This window comes from Balearica regulorum, chromosome 3, assembly GCF_011004875.1.
Source record: "Balearica regulorum gibbericeps isolate bBalReg1 chromosome 3, bBalReg1.pri, whole genome shotgun sequence".
Lineage (NCBI taxonomy): Eukaryota > Metazoa > Chordata > Aves > Gruiformes > Gruidae > Balearica > Balearica regulorum.
Window position 1 is genome coordinate 59076597 of NC_046186.1, and position 22632 is coordinate 59099228.

The 22632-nt window shown below is 39.3% G+C and overlaps 1 protein-coding gene across 3 annotated transcripts in view; it reads left to right on the forward strand.

The window, feature by feature from the left end:
- The first annotated feature begins 1426 nt into the window (after positions 1–1426).
- Positions 1427–22632, forward strand: part of TRMT11 (tRNA methyltransferase 11) — a 50743-nt gene continuing 29537 nt past the window's right edge. For 2 of the 3 annotated variants that reach the window (XM_075748030.1, XM_075748029.1), the window contains exons 1-12: positions 1427–1560; positions 4413–4478; positions 5205–5278; positions 6603–6684; positions 6778–6870; positions 7932–8066; positions 9700–9856; positions 13967–14047; positions 14720–14884; positions 16289–16361; positions 17107–17238; positions 20809–20929. In XM_075748030.1, the coding sequence (XP_075604145.1) occupies positions 1486–1560; positions 4413–4478; positions 5205–5278; positions 6603–6684; positions 6778–6870; positions 7932–8066; positions 9700–9856; positions 13967–14047; positions 14720–14884; positions 16289–16361; positions 17107–17238; positions 20809–20929 (1254 nt within the window). In that variant the 5' untranslated portion in view covers positions 1427–1485. Of the gene's footprint in view, positions 1561–4412; positions 4479–5204; positions 5279–5785; positions 5805–6602; positions 6685–6777; positions 6871–7931; positions 8067–9699; positions 9857–13966; positions 14048–14719; positions 14885–16288; positions 16362–17106; positions 17239–20808; positions 20930–22632 lie in introns of those variants that run through there. The other variant, XM_075748031.1, reaches the window with a different exon arrangement.

Genomic DNA, 22632 nt, shown 5'->3' on the forward strand with positions numbered 1-22632 from the left:
GCAGATAAAGTAAGAGAAAGCCAGTCTCAAAGAGATTAAGCTTAAACAATAATACAATAACCCCTCCTAAGGAGTTTCTAAAATGGAAGCTATACAGCTACAAAATTTAAAGTAAGACAGATTGGAAAAATAAAAGCAGACTTCTTCCACTAAATCTCTTTCAGCAATCCCAGGATTTTGTAAGCAATCTCAGACTTGCAGGGCTTGTCAGCAGTTTGGCAAGGTGTTTATTGCCAGGTGTCAGCACTCAACTGCTGAGGTGAACAAGCCCGATCCACTTCTACGTCTTTTCTTGCTCTTCTCGGAAAGTTCATGTTTAGATGTCAGTTCACATTGAGATTGTTTTTTTGTCCATCGTCAGGGCTAAAGCTTCATAGCAAACCTCAATTTTGATTACTGCAGGACAAGATAACTGGAGAAGCTGCAGGATGAGATTATGGAGATGCATAAAGAACACAGCCTGTGCAGTGCTCACAGGTCATGAGCAAAATCTTAGCCATCTACAAAACAAGCTGTCCAAAAATCAGCACAGAAAATACAGAACATTAATTCAGTGCTGAGCTGGCCCAGCCCTAATAAAAAGCTTAGTGAAATCTGGATAAGCTGAACCTTTCAGCTCAACATAACAGGGAGATCAGTGGGTACAGGATTATAATTACCAAATCTAGATGTTAAAATAAAACAAAATATAAACTGCAATAGAAAAAACCTTCCCCTCCGTTGGATAGTCACATCTCTGCCCCTTTCCTGGGAATCTGTTTCTCGTCTCTATCTGCTCCTACATCCATGTCACCAGCGCGGACCTCCTTCCCACGGAAAAACGAACGTGACTCCTTTGGCGTCTGTTAATTGTTAATGTTATTTAATGATCTGCTCCACCGATGCCAGTGAGGGAAGGTTACTGCTGGGGGAAGGAGAGGTTGTTAATATTATTTAATGATCTGCTCCACCGATGCCAGCGAAGGAAGGTTACTGCTGGGGGAAGGAGAGGTTGCAGCTGTGCAGCCTTACGGGCATGGCCCAACCAGGAAAACACTGTCCTGCGTGGGTCCCCAGTATACATATAGTTACTTATTTATGTATCATATACAGGTACTACTGTACAATGCATATGGCGTGCATTATAGAGCATACACAAAATACAAATTAAAAAAAGGATGAGATTTAGATGAAATAAACACTAATGAAGAGTGCGAGCAGTACTTGGTCCCCGCGCTGGCAGCCGCTGCTCCGGGCCCCCTCAGCCAGCCGCGCCGCTGGCAACGCCCGCACCCAGCGCTACGGAGAGGCGCAGGAGGGCACACGGGGGTACTGGGGGTCTTTCTGTCACACAACCCCCACCGGCGGCCGCGGCCGAGCCGGCAGCGGCACCTCCCCGCCAAGACGGGCGAGCTCCTCCCGCCGCTCCCGCCTCTCCCGCTCCCAGCGCGGCGCTAGGCCCGCCCAGCGGCGCATGCGGCCCGGGGAGGTGGGGGATGGCCGGACATGGCGCTGGCAGTCCCGGCGCTGAGGCGGTACCTGCTGCTGCTGGCGCAGGAGCACCTCGAGTTCCGCCTGCCGGTAAGCGCCCCGCGGGGCCGGGGTCAGGGCCAGGGCCGGGGCTGGGCGCCCGGAGGGGTCGGCTCACTGAAGCGGGGGCCCGGGCGAGGCGCTGCCGTCTGGAGCGCCCCCGGGCAGCGCGGCGTCGGTTGTGCCTGGGAGGTGGCCTGGCTCCGGTGGGGCCTCGCCTGCTGCTCGGAGAGAGCCCGCGGCTGCTGGGGCCGAGGGGCGCCCGGTGCCCCTTCGCTCGCCGCTCTCCGCGTCCTGTGGCAAGCGGCCCCCTGACGCGGGGCTGCCTCTTTTCCCTGCAGCGGGCGTAGGCTCCCTGCTCCTGCCCCCAGGCTCCACGGAGAGCCTCTTCGTGGTGGCTTTAAGGCAACACTTTCCTTGCGGCTTTCGAGAGCCCTCGGAGCTAGGAGAGGTTGCCAGCAAAGTACCTGGGGCTCCTTATAAGAAATTGAAACTCGGAGGAAAAAATGGGTTTACAAAAATGTTTTTAAGGGTTTGTTTTGGTGACTTTTTAGTTTGTTTACGTAGCTGCTCCCGCCGATGTGGTGTGGGTGTCAGTGCTGCCCAGGTGTTCCAGGAGCTGCGTGAGGCGGGATGGCACGGACATCCTCGTCATCTGGAGGAAGACCTGGGGAGCAGTGAGGATGGGGCTTCTCTGAAGCCCTAAGTCCTGCCAGGGTCCAATGGAGGTCTCCAAGGCCGTGGTTGGCGTCCTGTTTGCGAGCATCCCTCGTCTGTGTCGCACCGGTGGCACCAAGGACTGCTCGTTGGTTGTTTTTTTTTTTTGGCTTTTGGTTCTGAACCTTTTGTTTGTGTGGGGTCAGAAGGATTTGTGCTGTGCTGGCCGATGCAGGATCAGAGAGAGTAGACCTGCTTCTGTGGTAGGATCGTGGCGTGTCGGGTGTGGGAGCCAGCAAGTCCTGGATCAAGAACTGCAGTCTACTCGTCACATTTATGCCAGTTGGTTGCAAAATTTGTGGTGCAGAGTTTGTTCCCTGTCACTAAATTGGTTTTATCAAGTGGTATTCACAGAAATCGTTAAAAAAAATAATTGTGACTGATCTGAAGCTCAGATATTTTTTATGAGTCCCTAATGGGTTTTATGGGTCCTTAGTCAATGTCTAGTTTAGCATACACTCAGTTTCTCTTGTTTATAAGAAAACCATTTTGTTTGTAAATTTAACTTCTGATTATTTTTTTTCCATGATGACTTACAGAGTTGCTACACACTGTAACAAATTTTGATACCTTAGGTGCTCTTCTAGGCACCATCTTGAAGACCTAGTAATATGATATCCAAGGTAATATGTTATTGTTTAAAATTATGCTGAAATGCAGAGTTATTTTGTTAGAATTGGTAGGTCACTGTTACATGTCTTAAAATATTTAATGTGTATTGCATCATTTATTTTCCTTGTTTTCCTTAAGGCTTTCTTTTGTGTATTGTTTTTTACTATCTGCTTTGTAAGACTGGAACATTAATGTATTTATTTATGATCAGCCCAATTTTTCTTTAGGCGAGGTCATCAGATTAAGTAAAAAAAAAAAAAGCCAAAACCAAAATGACAAGATTATATATGTATGTAACGTGAAAAGTTTTTCTTTTTTCACCAAGGTTGCAGTTGCACTTGGTTGATACAGCTGCTGAAGAAAGCAATTCCATTTCCCTTTTCTTGTACTCTGGTGAATGCTCAGCCGTATGTTTGGCTCTGTCATGAGCTGCGTTAGGGACCTGATTTGTCTGAAAACTTAACAAAACAAGGAAGACAGATTTTTCAGGCAGGTCAGCTGCCTGATCTCCATCTCTACTACACCTGTATATGGGATATGAGAGGACTGCTTTTCTTCTGGTGGCGGTGCTGGATCACAATAGCTGAAGATGTTTGTTGAAGTTGACATTTGTTGCTAAGGGTAGAATAAAGGTCTGTATTTCATATTTCTTAGTAGGTAAGAAACCATGTTCCATAGTCAAGGATCTCTCTTGGGATGTCTGAGATACCGAGGGGTAACATCAGGGATCCAATTTTCCACCATAGGGTGTCTCTAATGGACCAATACATGCATGTCAAATATTTTCTTATCAATATCTTCAGGCAGATCTGTTCCAGTGTTTCACTGTCTTCGCTCTTAGAAGGGTCTTCCCAGCCTCTTATCCAGAGTGCTCCTGTGATCTGGACCCGATGCCCTTGTCTCATCCGTAGGAAATGTCAAAAACACATTATTACCTTGCTTTATCACAGCAACCTTTAGCGTGTGTAGAGGTCGTGATCACATTTCTCTCCAAGCCTTTCCTCACGGGCCATGTTTCCTCTGCTTCTCATTCCTGTCACTTCCTTGTAGATAATGTTACCGGTAGTGTGGGGAGATGCTGTTGATTCATGTGTAAAATAGAATAGAAATATGGAATAGAAAAATAGAATAGAAATAGGAGTAGAAGAACGCAAAATGGTGGGACTTGATTACTGAAATTTGCGTAACTTGATCTTATTGTGTTGTATACTGTACAACTTCTCGTAACCTAACCATAGCTTGTTCCTTTGCAGCTGAACTCTGAGAAAGGTAATCAGCTGCTTTTATAGCGGGAGAGTCTAATTTTTTTCAGTTCATGAACACTGCATACAAGCTAAATTTAATTGTGAACCTCTGTTCTATCCACACAACTACTCTAAGAGTGTTTGTTGGTTCCCACAGTAAGTCTGTAATAAACACTATTCTTTCTGTTGCTGTCTCTAACACTTTGCTCATAATCCCTATGGAGGTCATCGTCTGCATTAGAATTTATGGTATGATGCTTTTTTTTTTCTTCTTTCTTTAAAACATTAGTTAATGCTCCTAAAGCCTGACCCTTTGTATTTTCACTTTAGGAAATAACAGCTTTGCTTTCCCTTTATGGTGGACAGTTCAGCGGTGAGCAGGAAATTCATGTCAATGTAAGTGAGGACCAAATATTTTACTTAAGTGCATGTATGGTATACAAGTATGTTCTTTAGAGTATTTTTATTAAATGTAGCTAGCTGAATAAATTTTGAAGTTCCTTATGAAAATAAGGAGTGTTCCAAAACTGCGCAGTTCTTAATTTCAGTAAAGACTGGGTACTGGGTAAAAGATGCACAAAGCGCACGTCAGGATGTCTTCATTTGACAGTGTGAAAAGAAACAGTGCCATCTGCTGGGAGGCTCTCCTTGCTTTTCAGAATAGCCGAACCATGAAAACATTCAGCAGCAGTTTGAATTTGGTGTTTGCTTCTAAATCAATGAGACAGTGTGTCTGGAAGAGTGAAGCTGGGAAGCTGTATGATGGTGGTCTCAATGATTAGTCAGAAAATGTTACTGGGTTTTAGGTGGTACTACTGTGTAATGAGGTGTTTTGAGTCTCTAGAGGATGGATAATCCCAAGGAGCATAAACAAACCAAGTCAAAGATGTGGTGGGAAAATGAAATGCCTAGTAAAATTTCTCAGACATTCAAGCTGACTATACAGTTTTACCTCAAATTAAATGTTTTACCCTCATGTTCTCTGTAGAGTTAACAGATTTATTTTTTAAAAAATCTTCAGTGTGCATGTTTTGGTTTTATAGAACAGAATTGTGTAGTTGTGCAAATCACGTGACATCCTCCAGCTAGGTGTGTGCATCGCTTATCTTCTCTTTATTTCAGTCTCCATTTTGGATTCTCAGTATTCTTTCAGAAGAGATGGCAAGGGGACTAATGAAACGGACAGTATGTGCAAAGTAAGAGATGAAAAATCTTGTAAATGATAACATGGGCTGTAGAAAATTGTTCTGCTATATTGTGGCAAATATTAATTTTGTATGGAGTCTTAAAATAAACAGTCTCTGATTACCTTTAGAATTGAGGAGGTATTACTAGAGCCTGTAGGACTGATTAGGTAGTATGCCCATCCTCTTTATTTAGTGTATGATCAGCGCAGGGTCTTGAAACAGTGTTCTTCACTGCAGAGCCAGTACTTGTCTTGTAGTGTCACTGATGTTTTAGCCACCTTAAATAACGTTTACTTAATGACTTGCTTTAAAATGTGTGTGGAATTAAAAGATAAAAACAGTGATACATAAAAAATGAAAATCAAGTTTGGAAGGGAAAGGTAGTGATTCCTTGTGTCCCCTTCCTAGTGCTGGTATCTGACCCCTCAGCCCAGATGGCTGCAGCGGAGGTCCTTCTAGAAAATTTATTTTTGCTTGAGTGAGCTAAACCTTTGAACATCTTGAAGATTTTCTTTCAGGAGTCATCTTTGAAAAGGTACTACATGGCACTGCTAATCCTTAAAGGCTGTGTTTATGGTGTGTTGCAAATGCACATAAGAGTGTCTAACAATACATGCAGTGACACTAGGATTCCTGTACTAAAAAGATCTTTTTCTTTGATGCGGAAAGTTCGCCCGGTTTGAATATTTGAATGCTGAGGAAAAGGTCTATGATGTGGTGGTGTGCCTTCTTTACAGTAGCATTGGTTATATCATCTTCCAAGGCAACGCTTTTCTTAAAGCCAGCAATACGGAAACAAAACAAAAAAAGTGTAAGACAGCATAATGTTTAAATATCTGAAAATATCAGGCATCATAACCACATCTTAAAATGGGATAGAACCTCTGATGATGTTACTAAACATCAAATGTTACAGTTTCACGATTTGTTTTACTCCAGGATGGCATAACACTTTGAAAGTCTGGTCTTGACCTTTTTCAGCCCTTGCTTACCCCATAAAATCGACAGGTACAAGTGAATTTTATCTCATTTGCTAGTATCACTGTATGCCAGAGAAAGGCCTGGTGATATCCAAGGGTACTAAGACTGAAATTTACCTTTTAGTATGTATTACCAAACAAAAAAGCTTCATTGAAATACCAGTTTAGGATTAAAAATAAGTGTGTCACTGTTAAGAACAAATCCTAAACATGTGCTAAGAGTTAAATAACGCACTTCAATACTCCATAAAGCAAAGTCTAAATACATTGGCCAAGAAGGTTAAAATGAGTATCTGTAAGGCATTTTTTTCTCCTCCTATATGACTGCACTCTAAAAAAATTTGTAATTTCAGGTCTATATTTGAACTGTGGGGTCATGGAAGATCTGCGGAGGAGCTCTATGCATCTTTGAAGAACTATCCAGTGGACAAGATGGTATGCACATAAAGAATCTGGAAATACGGTTCCTTAATCACACTGAATAGCACTGCAGCTGTACTAATGAAAGTGTCTTTGCCTTTTTTTCAGCTTCCATATCTACAGTCAGACTCTACTTACAAAGTACATATTCATACATTTAATAAAACACTGACCCAAGCACAGAAAATAAAGAAGATAGATGTAAGTACATGTTTAAGAAAACTTTGACATTTAATTTAATCTGTTCCTGTTGTTATTCCATGCTATCAGTCTTGTCTAGAGTGTATTTAAGTTTGGGTTTCCTGAAGATCTTAAAGCAGTTTACAACTCATACCTTATCAGGTCTATGTGAGATCTTTGTGTCTGAATGAACATTCTCCTCACAATTCATGACTTTTTTTTTTTTTCCCCCTTTTCTAAACAGACAATATAAGGCATGTACAAAGACAAACAAATATCACTGCTGATTTCAGCCCAGTGTTGTGGGGAAGCTGAAGCCCATTGCCTAAAACTATAAGATTCAAATGGCTAGAGTTAGGTGCTAGATTTTTAGAAAATCTATTGCTTGATCTCCATGTTAGGCCTTTGTTGTTGCAGAATGTGGAACAAGCCAGTCCAGTGACTCCAGTTGCAAGCTGTGGATTGTGTGCTGATTTCCTGTTCTGTCCTTATGCTCTTGTCTGCACTTGTGCTCTCCTCTGAACTGTATCAGTGTTTAATTAGGAATTTTTTCTAAATTACTATTAATTTTTGCTCTTCCACATTCTATTTTTAGCAGCTATTTATCCTATTTACTTCATTTACAGAGACTGAAATTATTTGTATTAAAATAGCTACCCTTTCCTGTTGTTCAGTTTTTGTGTACATGAAACAATGCTGAGTATGTAAATTGATGTAGCTACACATCACTGAAATTGTAAATCCTATTGTTCATCATCAGTGTTGTTTTTATAACTTGAAAATTGCATTATTAATATACACAGTTCATTTCCTCTAAAGTTGGGCTCTCTTCAGTTAATAAAAAATGTTATGGTTCCTGATTTCTAATCCTTAATCATTTGAGCTATCTCTATTCACAAGAAAGGCATTTCAGAAATCCAGAGAAAATTGAGAATGTACTTCTAGTACTAATCTGTCATTTCTCACAAGTGACATTGGGGTTTGTTTTATGGTTTGGTTTTTTTCTTTTTATTTTTTTTGTGGGATGCTTATTTCAAAATTTGACCTTCCTATTTTTGACTCTGGTTTTATTTATTGTATAGGCCCTTGAATTTTTACCATTCAAAGGAAGAGTAAATTTAAAGAATCCAGAACACATCTTCTGGATTTTGGAAGATTATGGAACGGATCCTAATAATGTTCCAGAAGAGCCCTTTCATCTTTATTTTGGTAGATGGGTGCGTGAGTATGCTTGCTTCAGTTCTTATGAGCTTGTATTTTCAGGAGTGTTCTTCAATTTAAATGTAAAAAATTGTGTTGAGTTTTAATGCATGCAGACAATAAAATTATGGCTGAATCTGTCACTGCATAATACACTGATGCAAGTCTTGAAAGTCCTTATTGTGACTAGGAAAAAGCGGGTTAATTGAGCAATTTAGCGGTGGAAAAAATTGAAGTTTTATTTGGGAACACACCTTATCTTGCCCTCCACTGAGGTAACTCAATGCAGCAGTGTGACTCTACAGCTGTAGTGGTGCATTATATTATTGTGGGCCCAGGTGGAGCTAAAAGCACCAGCAGCTTGTTTCAAACATGAAGAAAGATTTACAGGAACTGTAGATGGCTTGTGGCCATGCTGAGTTGCATCTGCCCTGCTGGAGCATTCTCTAAGTGCCTCAAGTGGTCCTGACAGGTGCAGACTGATCCCTGAGGCTTTGGACATCAGCGAGCCCCAGCCCACAGATGGATGCTCGCCCTGGGGGGACACTGAGAGCGCTGTACAGTAGTAACCATGTTCAAAAACTTGTTGTCTGCGGTCTTTACTACAAACGTTCTTGCCTGTTGGGTGCATGCACTCCAAACCTGTTGCATTATTAGGATATCCTGAGGAAATCTGATCCAGTCTTTTCTTTTTTGTGAGGAAAAAGTGGCTCCCCAAAGGGCATCTTCCAGAATTATACCAGCTGCTGATGAGAATATGCCCTTGCAGTGTCCTGGGTCAAGGGCAGCTGGAAGGAGGGAGAACCACTGTTGAGGTTGTACAGCTATGGTCAGGAGCTGTGTACAGAGTGATCTGTTAGCACCTGTGAATATTCTCCATGCCTGTGATTAATGTGGAAGCACCCTGGGTTATGGCAATACTGCAAAACATTGCAGCTGTTGTCCCATCTGTGCTGGATTCCTGAAGTGTTTAAAAATGAGTAAACCAACCTGAAAAAAAACAGGCAAGTGTATTTTGTTTACCCGGTAAAACTGATGTTGACCGGAGCTGGGGGATATTGTTGGAAGAGCTTTTGAATGTGTTTTCTTCCAGACTGCTTTGGTCTTCTTCAACATATTTTGGAAATCTGATGTAAAAATGTTAGCATTTGGTCTTTGTTTTTCCAGTAAATCCTGGTCTGTCAACACTACCCTAAATTTAGATTTTGAGCATGATAGAAATGCTGGTGAAGATGGAAATTCTGTGTGACCTTAAGCATTTGCGTGTGTATGTGCATGCATGTGTTAGCATGCATTTCTACTCCTCATAATTTTGAAATTCTTTTAACTCTGAATTGCCAGGAATTGTCTTTCTGATACCTAGAATAATGGCAAAGTTGCTCTAATTGTTATTTCTTCAGAAGAATTTTTCCTTTCAATTGTTTCTATATTTTTGACCTCTTTCTTGAAGAATTTATGTAGGTGTTGAACCAAGATACCTGTTGCTTGGAAAGAAGTCTGTCATATTTTCAGATGGCAGAAAGCAAGGTGGTATGTTATGAAATGAAGACTTAGCTGTTTGTTGGATGGTGTCACTTAAGCAAGTCTGTTAGCCTGCCTGCTCATGTCTTGTATCTAAGACCTGACAGTGATTTTTAAATGTTTCAACAGATTGCAGATGGCCAAAGAGAACTTATTGAGTCCTACAGTGTAAAAAGGAGACACTTTATTGGAAATACGAGCATGGATGCCTGCCTGTCTTTCATTATGGCAAACCATGGGAGAGTAAAACCCAATGATGTTGTCTATGATCCATTTGTTGGAACAGGTATATATATTTTTTTTTTCTACTGGCAGGAAAAACTGGGAGATTGTGTTACTGCTCACACCATGCTTTTACATGGCACAGTGACTGCTGGTGTTGTAGTGATATTTGAAATGATACCAAAAGTAAAATGGTGATTATAAAATGAATGTTTTGTTAATTTGAAAGGGATCTGGGGGGAAGGAGACCAACTTCAGAAGATGTAAAGAGTTTATTTTACACTTCTGACAAGTCTATCTTCACTGTATTATTTTGTGTAACATGGCTTAAACACTAGTTCACATGTGTCATGGAGTGCTTAAGGTCCAAAGTGACTCAGAACTAAAATTTGACTAGAGCACTCCCTGCAGCTACTTTCAGAATGTTCAGGAGCAGCATCTTTGGAGGTGGCTATTGAGAGGAGTGCTGAGGGCACTTCTGGGCGTATAACACAACGTAGCAATAGTTAGGTCATAGCATTCAATTGTGATCAGTTCCTTGTACCATCCATCACGTCTTGTCTTCAGGATAATACTGTTCACACCATGTATTCGCCCCGAGCTGAATTTTTCTTAGTTGAGCCAGGAGGGGGAGCTTTTATTCCACGTATTTCTGTGCATGGCATAGAAGTACTTTTCACTTAAGGGAAACTCAGCTGTTTTGTAGGTGAAATAGAAGATCTGTTGTGTCAGATTGTGCCATTTAATCATACAAGAGCTACCTATAGTAGTTTCTTCAAAAGTATAACAAAGGCTGTGTTTCTGACCTGGATTTTGCTAAACTTGGGTCATGAAGACCATGTGTGAGACGCATACAATTAAAAATGCATTAATGGGAGGATGAAGAGGATTCACTGCAGAAATCACTGCAGAGAAGTTGGGGAGAGAGAAGACAACACTACAGGGTCATCAGTAGGACAAATTCTTATTAGCATGTGATTTCTCTGTACCATGGAAAACAGACCAGGGATATAGTATTTTCAGAAACACAAGGCTTCAGTGAACTGTGTGTTTTTGTCTTAAACTTTTGTTCATATACAACCTGATTTTTTGCATGCATAATCATGTCTTATGAAATTTCCCCCTGCTCCTCCTCGTGCTTGTGTTCCTTGCAGATGGGTAGTACTCTTTGAAAGGTTGAGGAAATTCCTCTACTTCATCTCCAAGCAGTTTCTTTCATATGGGTGTCTATGGTTTTGTGTCTTTTTACAAAAATCTACTAAACCTAAATCATAAAAAAATCTCTGAGAGCATTCATTATCTTGGGAGTGGAGAAAAAAAAGGAAGGATAAACTTAGAGGAAGAAAAGTCACATCTAAATGGCAAAGCAATAGAAATTCAAGATAAATGTTAAGTCGTTGTTACAGTTCAAAAGATAACATGTACAAAATTGTCCCCAGATTGCTTAATGATATGAATTGCAATTTTTGTGGTTTTATTGCACTAGACATCTGTAACATACAGACTTGAGATTAAAGGTACGTAGGGACACTGGAAATACAGGGTGGCACGCCATTTGTCAGTAAAGTGTATATATGACTAGACAACTCAACAGTGGCTTTTGCACCTACTTTTGTGAGTAAACCCCAGGAATTTCAATTGTCTCTTGAGGTCTTTTAGAGGATTTTCAAGATTGTGAGTGCTACAGTGCCCTGCCACTGGAATTTTGGGAGGTAGTCAAGAGCTGAGTGACGCAGTGAGTTTGACCTGATGGGTTTGGAAAGAACATACATTCAGATTTTGAGGAGTATTTTGAAGAAACTGCAGTTCAGATTTCTTTATTGGTGCAACTTTAATACCTGGCTTGGTTCTTCCCTTTTTTTTTTTTTACAGTGAAAAGGCAAGTGTTACCAAGTTAGAACAGTCTTGCAAAATGATGCTTGCTTGTTGGAAACAAGCTGGTTTTACTGGATGAGCCAAATCACAAGTCTTCCACATTAATGTAAGAATGGACAATTGGAATTTGTCCTTGGAATAAAAAGTGCTTTTGACCAGGCTGGTTTAGGAGACTTGATTCCCTTTTTTCATAAAGCGGAATTGGAATGGCCAGGATTGTTTGTGAGTTGTAAAATGTAACTTCCACAAACTGTTTAGGTATTCTTCCCTCAGTCTTGGGCAGAAGGAAGACTGGAGGTTTCTGGAAGAATAAATCAAGTCTTTTACCTGAATACTTTGTACTTCCTCCTAGATGATCTGTTCAGGTTATCTCAGTAAGTTTATTGTTTGTACCTTTGGAAGATATTTGTCCCTACTTTCTCTTTGCCGATTTGTGATACAGCGTAATTGCAAATGACAAGAATTTTTTCTTTGACATCCTAGAGGATAGTAGTATGACCAGACCCTCATCTGTGTTGAAGAGATAGGGGAAATAGTGTACAATAGAAAGGCATGAATTTCTGTGCCATCATCATTCTGATGATAGTCATCAGGTGACACAGTGATTCTCTGATTACCCTCTGTATTATCTGTTCGATAAAGTAGGTCAAAGGGCTGGCCATATTAGAGTATTTAAGCATTCATGCACCTTCTGTGTGAACACAATTGAACTAGTACCAGCTGAGATTTATTAAAAGCTATTAAGTTCATGTTTTCCTAACTTTTTTTTTTTTCCCTGTGAATAAAAACATTCTTAGATGGGCAAAGTACTTTCTTCTTACTTTTTTTATAGGACTGGGTGGTATGCCATACTTGGGGTCAGGGCTAGCTAAATTTGTCTTGACCCTCTGGAGGTACTGCCCATCTGTTCTGAGGGATTGCAGCCGAGAAGGGAAATGGGTGACTCCTCTGGGGTGAGTAACCTTGCTTTTCCCTGATCCATTTCACAAGAAAAAGCAGAGGAATTTTTTTTTTTTTTTTTCTTTCTCCCTCACCATCAGTTTTGGTAGAGTTCATTAGCATATGATGTAGGAGTTTTCTGGCACCCTGAGATAGGATCTTTAGTGCGTGTTAGGGGGTTGTTGGTGCTGAGTGGGTGGCGTGGGCAATGCAGTCACCTGAGATGCTCCTCTCCACACTGCCGGTGAATGGGAGACTGGTGTCACCCGCATAGCCAGCTTGCACATTGCTCCCCACGCTGGACAACTCTGCGTCCTGCAGCAATTGTCCCCTTTATTTTAGCAGAACTGTATCTATGAGCAGTTGGTGTCAATAGTGTGGGGGGGTTCACAGCCTTGTTCTCAGTCACTGTTCTGTTTTAAACCATTCTGTTAGCTACGTAACTCCTTATTAACTCAACAACACAGCTCTTCGGTAACCTTAAGCTGGCTGTCCTTTTTTTTTTTTTTTTTTTTTTCATTTGGAAGCTGTTAAAGAGATAATGTCATCTGCTTTTTTCTGTGGGCTATTCAACCATTGCCCAGTTTCAAGGGGAAATCACACATGCTTTTTTGTATAGGTTGTTTGTTTTTTTTAATTAGGAAAGCACATGAGAAAGGTAGTGATTTAAAAAAAAAAAGTTTTATTGCAGGATGAGTTCGCAAATAAATGTACTGGCAAACTAAGCGGCACACAAAAAAAAGCATCTGTATGTAGCTTTCACACTGCAAAACAATTACAGAAACTTTTTTGATATTGCTGTTTACATTGGAGATATTTACATTTGCAAGGTTCTTGACCATTGCTTCTTGCGCGGGGAGTGGCCATATTATATAACAAATTTGAAATTCGACACAGTTAAGGGGACTGACTTTAAGAACAGACATGGTAGAATTGCCATTCATTTGGTGATGACTTTTCAAATTGTTTGCCAACAACTTGAAATTCTGCTGCTTGCAAAGTAGAACTAAATGTTTTGATTCATATAATGATTAAAGGATCTTATTGCCTTGAAATGTAGAAAACCATAAACAAACTCCTAAGAACAGTCTCCAAAGATAAGAAGTGACATAGGGCATAGCAAGTTAAGGGAGATCAAGTCTAGCAGACAAGGGCTTAGTGTTATTATCTCTGATTATAGTTGCATAGTGATTCTAACTGGTTGGTAGTTTTAATTCTTTTTTTTCCTTTTTTTTTTTTTTTTTTCCTTGGGTCTAGTGTGCTACTGGTGTAAACTCCTGAAGTTCCTGAGCAAAAAATTCTAACACAGATAACACTTAGGACAGCAGTTTATACTTTTCCCCTTTTCTCCCCTTTATAGGTGGCCTTCTAATCTCCTCAGCACACTTTGGAGCATATGTGTGTGGTACTGATATAGATTACAACACAATCCATGGATTAGGTATGTTACACATTTCTAAGTCACTGAAATCTAACTCTCTGGAATTTAAGAATACTGATGGTAGGGAATGATACTTAGTGGATTTTAAAGCAACATTAATCTTCATGGGATTTATTTGGTCATGCTTTATTGACCATTTTACATGTATCTTAGCTAACCTATTCTCTTATTTTTTAAGCAGGAAATATTTAATAAAAAGAATAATGAAAACCAAAACAAAGTTCCGAATAATAATTACAACAGCTGTGTGCTGTTCTTTCTGCGATGTAGGAAGCTTCTCATAACCTAACCCAGGAAGTCTAATTCCATTCTTACTTCTCTGAAATACTGCAGTGCAAATTATATCTGACTTACTGGACAGGATTATGACTGATGGATAGTGAGAACATCTTACAAACCAACATTTTTTATAAATGTGTTCTGTGACACCCTGTGCAGATGGTGCAGCAGAACTTTTCTCATGTATTTTCATTATTCCTTGCTACTTGTGAAGTTTATTGCAAATACTTGTGACAATGAGTAGAACAAGGCAGCAGATAAACTCTAATTTTGTATGTGACATTTAATTCTTTTCCTTTGAAATAAATGATAGAGCTTATTCAAGCTTTTCCTGTAAAATAGGTTGTTGTTGAGTATGCTTTTTTTTTGTTCCATGCCCCACTCCCTGCCCAGGCAAGGCAAGCAGAAAGAACCAGAAATGGAGAGGGCCAGATGAAAATATCAGAGCTAATCTCCGACAGTATGGTTTAGAGAAATATTACCTTGATGCACTAGTTTCTGATTCTTCAAGACCAATATGGCGAAAAGGGATGCTGTTTGATGCAATCATTACAGATCGTAAGTTTGTTAATGCTTTTTGTTGCTGATGACAATGTCTAAAAGATTATTGCCTGTGCCTATGTACATTGATTTAATGCCTTGATGAGTGCTCAGATCTGCAGTTTCCATATTACAAAAGATAACTGTTGAGAGCAGCACTGTGGAAATTGGATCTGCATTTGACATCTCTGCATTTATTTTAAGGATAGTTATAAATGTGGAACAAAGCTGGCCATGATACTTTCTTCCGTGGAGAGAATATTATGTTTGCCAGTAGAAATCAATATGGCTGAAAAAATCATCCTTCAAAGAAGTCTCATTCGGTAAAGGCATAACTTTATTGATGCACAGAGACTTCTTATCAGAATGGTTCATGCTGCTGTTAGGAGTTGATCTGCAACACACTGTGGAGTCTGCCATGCAGCTCTGATGGACTTCTGGAGACTTATGTTAAGTACTTATTGGAATGCTTCCAAAGAGAAGTTTTAATGCATTTTCTGATACACTTTACTAGAAGCACTAGCAGTTTGAAAGGATCCTCCACTTTTTTAGAAACCTATGTACTTAACACCATTTGTCATGCATGAGAAGGAGTAGAGGCTAAAAGAATAAATAAAAGACCTTGATACAGCAATTTCTGATCTCTAGTGCTGGCTTTTATGACAACACGTTCATATTAATTAGGAATAAGGAGTATGACTTTTCTTTGTGGATTACCTGCTAATTTTTATTTGGCCTGTTTGGCAATAAGACAATATAGAATATTAATATGATTTAGAACTCAGTTTGCCAATTGTGTCACAACTTTTGTGTTTATAAAATGGTGATATTGGTGCTTCCATGATGCTGAAACAAGTCTCACAAAACCAAATGTGTTGGACATGAAGTAAGTATGTTATGCTATAAGAAATATGCAAAAATGTATGAGAAAAAGCCATCTCTGGCTGCTCTTGTCTGTCTGTGCGAGCATTACCATTTGTGTAACGTGTTGGCAAGAAATTCCGGTATATACAATTTCATTTTGAAAAAGGTTATCTAAGCACTATAGAGGAGATGTTTGTGTCTGTCAAACAAAAGAGGATGGGATTATTTGTCACATGTTGGAAATGTAAGGAGTATCTTTTAATGAACAAAACAGAAAAGCATTGTCCTTTGTAGTGTAGCAAACGTCTAGGCTGCTAGAAGCCTTTTACAGCTGAAAGGCTTTCTTTGAAACAGTTTTAAAGTAACCTTTTGGAGCAAGAAACTTTTAATAAATCTTGAAGAAAATATTCTTACTGATTTTACTTTGTAAAAGCTTTTCTTTTTTTTAAACTTTGTATAAGCCATAGCTTGTGCACTGTTATGTATGTATAATATAACTGTATGTTATTTGGACAAAGGGTGAGGTTCTCATCTCTGCTTTATGCATTTGCTTTGTAGCACCATATGGTATCAGAGAAGCTACTCGCAGAATGGGTTCACAAAAGGAAACAGTTAAGTCAGCTGAAAGAAGGTAGGAACTGTCTTGTCTGTTGTAGAATATAAATGTCTTAGTGGAAACCCAGTCACAGTTTTAGAATCTTTATTATTTCTTGGTTGACTGTCAGCAGTTTAAAAAAAAAAAAAGTAATAAGAATTAAAGAAGAAAAGCCCTTTTTGTTCTGTTTGCAAAACTAGTATGTCACTTCCTGAAGTCCTCTTGGTTTTGTTCTCCCTGCTTATCGTTTGCATCTTTTCAGCTTTCAGATCCTATTTCTCGTATCTGTGAGTCACTGTTACCTTGTGTTTCCTATTCCTAGAAAGTTCTCTTCAATTCCTGCAGGGTGCCAAATCAATCTAAAATGGAATACCTGTATTTTACCTTAACCTTCTCTCTTGGATTTCCACGGCTCCTTTCTCTTCAGAGATAACACGTGGCTTCTCCACTGTCTGGCCTTCCTTGTCTTCTGCCTTTTACTCTAAATTGTCCTTAAGAAAGATGCTGTGCAAAATAACTATTCCTGTGCTTGTGATTCTTTCACTTCCATGGGTACTAAAGATGATAGTCTAAAGAGCCAATAGGGGAATTTGGGAAGTCATGTTCCTCATAGTAGAAATTGTACTCCTGGATTGTCATAGGTAGTTTTGCAAATCTCAGTGCTATTCTGTAGTTTGGGGTTTTTTGGGGCGGTTTTTTTGTTTGTTTATTTTTTGTTTTAAATTAAAAATGCAGGTTTTATCTGTGCTTTTATGTTTACACTTGTAAATTTTTTGTTTAGCACAGAAAATCACATCTTCGTTTCATCCAGTTACCATCTAAGTGACATCTTTTTTGACCTATTGAAGTTTGCGGCAGAATATCTGGTGATGGGAGGAAGATTAGTTTACTGGCTGCCAATATACAGGCCTGAGTATGTATTCTTGATTTCTGGTATGTAGTATGTCAGAACAGATGCTGCATTCTCGCTGTGCTTTCTTTTGGGGCATAGTACAGCTGGAACTTCCATAGTACTAGCACTTACGAGTACCGCTCAGACTTCAGATTGTAAAAGTTCGTATGAGGGAAAGCAGATTTTGAAATAAGGCTTTTGGACAGAGGTAATTCCTGACTGTTACCAAAAAGAAAAAAACCTTCACATGTCCTTGCAAATGCACGTCTAATAGGTTGAGTTTTAAGCTTAGAAAATTAGACTTTCAAGGTGCAGATAGATTTCTAAGATAATAGTAGCAAGGCTCTTATTAATATGTGTTTCTACTAGAGTAGTTGATAGAGGTGCCTGACAAGGTCCTGTAAAAGAACATTCTTGGCTCTTTGGGGTTTGGCACTACTAATTTAGCTTTCTTCTGAGAAATCGGAAGACCAAGAGATGGCAGTGAGAGGCAGGAAGCATAGGGGAGCAGCCTGGTTAAGGACGAGAGGGGCCAGCAGAGACTGCAGGATGCTGTCTGCTCAGTAGTGCAGCCTGAGATTAGAACTGAGTTTAAAAGGAAAGACATCTGTTTGCATACCTTACTTCAGCATCTCTTAGATAAGGTTTTGAGGGGTTTTTTTGTTTGGTTTGTTTTTTTTTTTTTTCCCCAAACTGTTTCATAGTAAAGTGGGGAGTTGATGTACAGTAGCTGTTTCTAAGTATCTTCCAGATGTACATGTGCTCTGAAGGTAGCTTCGACAATGCTGTATGTTTCTATGTACGCTCAAACTATACTGATAGGAAAAGTGGTGTTTGTCCCTGGTTTCACCATGGAAATGGTTTGTGACAGTCCTACATTTCTGTTACATGCTTCCGTAACACAAGAGTGCACTTAGAAGCTTGCTTTTTTTTTTTTTTTAAATGATAGAATTGGTATCGTAGGCTTTTTTTCTTGCAAGATTATTCACAAACAAAATAATGAATGCCATTAACAGTATTATACCTAATTGTTCAAAGTGTCTGTCTGTACATGCTTAACCCTGACAGACAGTGTGTGGTTGTGAATTCTTAGATCTCCATGTCAATAAACTCTGCTTGGAATTACTGAGTTTATTCTGTTTGTCAAGATACCAGAGCTCTTTGTTTGCTCATTGAACATTGGTAAGAGCATGCTTCCTCAGTACAGCAGTTAGTAGATAACTATGAACTGCACATTCTGGTTCTACTTTAGTTGCTGGTTTGGGGAGGTCAGGTCCCTCAAGCTCTAGGTGGCTTGCCTCTTAAAAAGTATTACTGTGAATTGGCTTTATGCAATGAACATTGAAATATTGAAGTCATTATATTAGCACAGAATATTAGTATGGTCATTTTATTTTCAGCCGTAATGATGAACACAGGAACAAATATTCAAGTATGTGGGGGGGAAGATAAGATACTGTCTACTAATATGTTGTGCTATCAGATATCCCTTGGCAACACCTGCCATCAGGTTCTTGTGTTATTTGAGATTTTTGTGTATTTCCTTAAACTAAAATCAAAACTGGATTAAAATGGATGTCTGTTCAAACCACTGCTACTATATTTCTTATTTGATAACGTTCTGAGTCTTACCTGAAAGAATGTAGAAATATATGCATTAATGCTAACAGACAAGGCTTTTTAACAAAGTGATAATGATCTCTCCCTCTGCAAGATAGCATCTCATTCCAAAGTTTACTCTTTCAGTCTGACATTGAAATCATTGTTGAGTCTGAATTCTTTTAATTCCTTCGCAGTCAAGCTTTTATATGGTTACCAAGAGAAGCATTTAAGATGTTGTGGCAGAGTGCCTACCTTTGTAAGAGAGAGAGGCAGTTTGGTGGTACTAGATGCATCAAGAGTCTTGTGTAATAGAAAAGACAATTAAGAATTAATTTGATTCTCCTTTGTCAAGAGCATGTTCTGACTTCCCCTAGCAGAAGTGGTGACTTGATTTCACACGTGAGAAGTGACTGAAATGTTTTGCGATCTGGAAGTTTTGGAACAATGCAAAGAGGCAGTTCTGTTTTTCTATTTACAAGTCTGTATTTGATATTATCTTACTTGTTTAACAGCTCACTATTATCTTTAAGAAATGTCAAGATTTCCATCAGGAATGGATGGATCCTATTTAGAGTTGTGTTGGATTTGACTTCTCTTTCTCCCAGAATATGCATTTACTTTGTAAAGTGCATTCAGAAAATCCACTTCTTCACAGGAAAAATATGAAGCTCCTCCTTTGTATCTTTTAAGTTCAAGTGTTAGGTGTGAAAGTTGTTTAGTTCTGCTTTTAAATGTCTGATTTCTCTTGATCCCCAAGCATTGAGGAATCATGAGAGCAAGCATTTTATATGAAATCATAGTCACTGACAATACCATATACCATTTGCTGTATTATGTTGTAGTAACTATTACAGGAAAGCTTATTACAGAAACTAAGACTGAACTGAACTGTTTAAAAGGGCATGTAGTATTAGGACAAGGGGTAATGGCCTTAGACTGAAAGAGGGTAGATTTAGATTAGATGTTAGGAAGAAACTCTTCACTATGAGGGTGGGTGAGGCACTGGAACAGGTTGCCCAGAGAGACTGTAGATGCTCCTTCCCTGGAAGTGTTCAAGGCCAAGTTGGATGGGGCTTTGGGCAACGTGGTCTAGTGGAGCGTGTCCCTGCCCATGGCAGGGGGTGTTGGAACTAGATGATCTTTAAGGTCCCTTCCAACCCAAACCATTCTATGATTCTGTATTTCTCAGTATATAGGAATGATGTCTGATCTCACATTTATCTTATTAGCTAGGTCAATACTACTTGCTCCTCTAGTCCCATGCAAGCCTTGTAAATCCTTAAATTCCTCTTTCAGCATTTGGAGAAATAGGCAATCTAGAGAAGGCTGTTTCTGTAGAAAATAGTATGCTTATGACATGGGGGCACTTAAAACACTGTAACTGCTTGCTTCTATAGACAAGATTTAATTGCAAGCCAGTGTTGCTACCATCTGATGTTAAAAGATAATGGATTTTTTTTCTTCCCTTTAGAAAAAGTAATTATAATGTGATACATTTGTAACACCAAATTCTGAAGTCCAGGAATGTCACTGTCTTAATAAGAGCTGGTTTAATACAATTTGGAATTGAAATGTAATGGTCTCCTTTTAGGGAGCCAGAGTTAAGTCCCTTGTTCCCGCAACTATATGTATATGGAATATACATGTGGAATACATTTTTAAAATCATAGCTTCTCATTGGATAAGTTATTACTCCTTCTTGACTGAGATATTTTCTGCTTGAAATGATACAAGCAGGCTTGTGTGCATACTTTAACATCATGCAAATATATGTAGAAAATGTGTGTGTGGGTCTCTCTACTGTGAGGTTTTAATTTATTTTAGACATTTTATGTCACAAGCACCAATACTTGAATTTCTTTAATCATATTAAAATGCATGGCAACTTTCTAGTGTAAGCCATTTTGTGAAGAATCTGTATGAATTTGGTTCAGATGCAAGTGTTCCAGTTCATGAGCGTACAGCTCTATGAATGTTTATTTCTTCCAGATACACAGAAGAGATCATTCCCCGCCACCCGTGCCTGAAACTTATTAGCAACTGTGAGCAGATGCTTTCCAGCCACACATCAAGGCGCCTGATAACCATGGAAAAGGTGAAAGAATTCAAGGTAAGCTTGAATTCTTGATTATATTGTGTAAAGTAGTAGCTATTGCATTCATTAGAAGTTTGTGCTATTCGGTGTTTGATCCTTGTTTCTATCACACTTGAGTTTTTTATGATGAGAGTTAGAGCTTTTGTAAAATTGCCGCACGCTTCTTTATAATAAATTGGGTAGTGATTTAATGGACTGTTCTAGTTTTGGTCATTACCTTTTTTTCCTCAGTTTTTGATAAACTTTTCATCCTGAGCAAGCCACTTAATAGTGTAAAAGAGATCTTTGAACTTACAGTTACTTGTGTAAGTTGCATGTGCTTTTCTTGGAAAACTGAACTCTGTGAATCCCATCCACAGAGATGCCTAAATACCCATTTATTGCAAAGTGTAATTTGGTGCCCAAGTAAATACTAAATGCCTTTGCGGGTCTGACAGTACAGGTAAACCACATTCAATTGTTACTTCATTTTTAGAGTGGTACTTTTTTAACTTTTGGAAATATTACGTAGCTGTGACATAAGTACAGGGAAGCACATTTTTTGTTTGTTTTGGGACATGCTGAGTGCCTCTCCTGAAGCATTGAGACCAGGGAATAGAGCATTCAGATCTCCTTTCTGTTCTCACTGCTGCTTCTCTCACCTGTTTAAAGAGATGCTGAACAAAGTTGAAGCAAGTTCTTAATGAAACTACACACAAACGGTGAGCGAGTGTTTTTAGTACATTCCTTGTCAATTGGAGGAGCTATTTTAAATGTCAGGAGATCCAGTCAGACCGCTGTGTCTGCAGGGTGCTTGCATTAATAACACAGCAGGGTTTCAGTACTGCATTCATAATGCTAATGATGACTGGGATTCTCAAGCAACACCTGAATTTTTTAAAAACACTGTTTGTGGAGTTCGGAGCCAGAGCTGCCAACTTCACTAGTAGTGATCCAAGAGGGTAAATCATGAAAGTTTTTGACAAGTATGTCTTGGGGTTTTCATGGAGGTTTTCTGCAGGAGTTTTATTATTGCCAGTGCTGTAGGATAACATGTTCTAATTTTAAAAATGTATCCACCCTTCTGCAAATAGACTTCTATAAATTGTTATTCTTGTTTTGTACATCACCTGTTCTTCAGTACATGCTTTGACAGGTTCATGTCTGGAAATGCTTAGCTCTGAGCACCTGAGTCTAGTTGGCAGGCTTACAGCTTAGATAAAACTGTGCAGGTGCTTACACTCAGAACTCCAGATGTCTTTCAGATAATTTAAAGATACCAGAACCCATGTACTGTTTCTCTTGTCCAAATAACAAAATACATACTGACTCCTTTGCTAGTGCCTGCTTGATTTAGGGTCTTGTTGTTTGGTGTCTAACTATCTCAGATTTCCCCACCCCACTGTCCCTTACGTGGGACGTGGGGGTTTTTTTCCCTGTCTTAATATCTTGAACAATCTTTGAATTGGATACTTCTGACTCACCAGATATGATCATAAAATTGAATAGTTGGAGCTGTGGCTGTTTTTCCCAAATGAAAGAGTGAGTTTTTATAAATATCCAAGCATTTATGTTTCCAAACAGTTCCTGTCTGCTTTACTAACTAGTTTGTAACAGACATTCACAAATGCCTTTTAATTCAGGCTAGTCTAGTACTTGCAAGTGGCTAAGAAGTTTTAGAAGTCATGTAGTGTCATTATGCAGTCCTTTGTTTTCCCCAATGTTTGCCACCAATAATG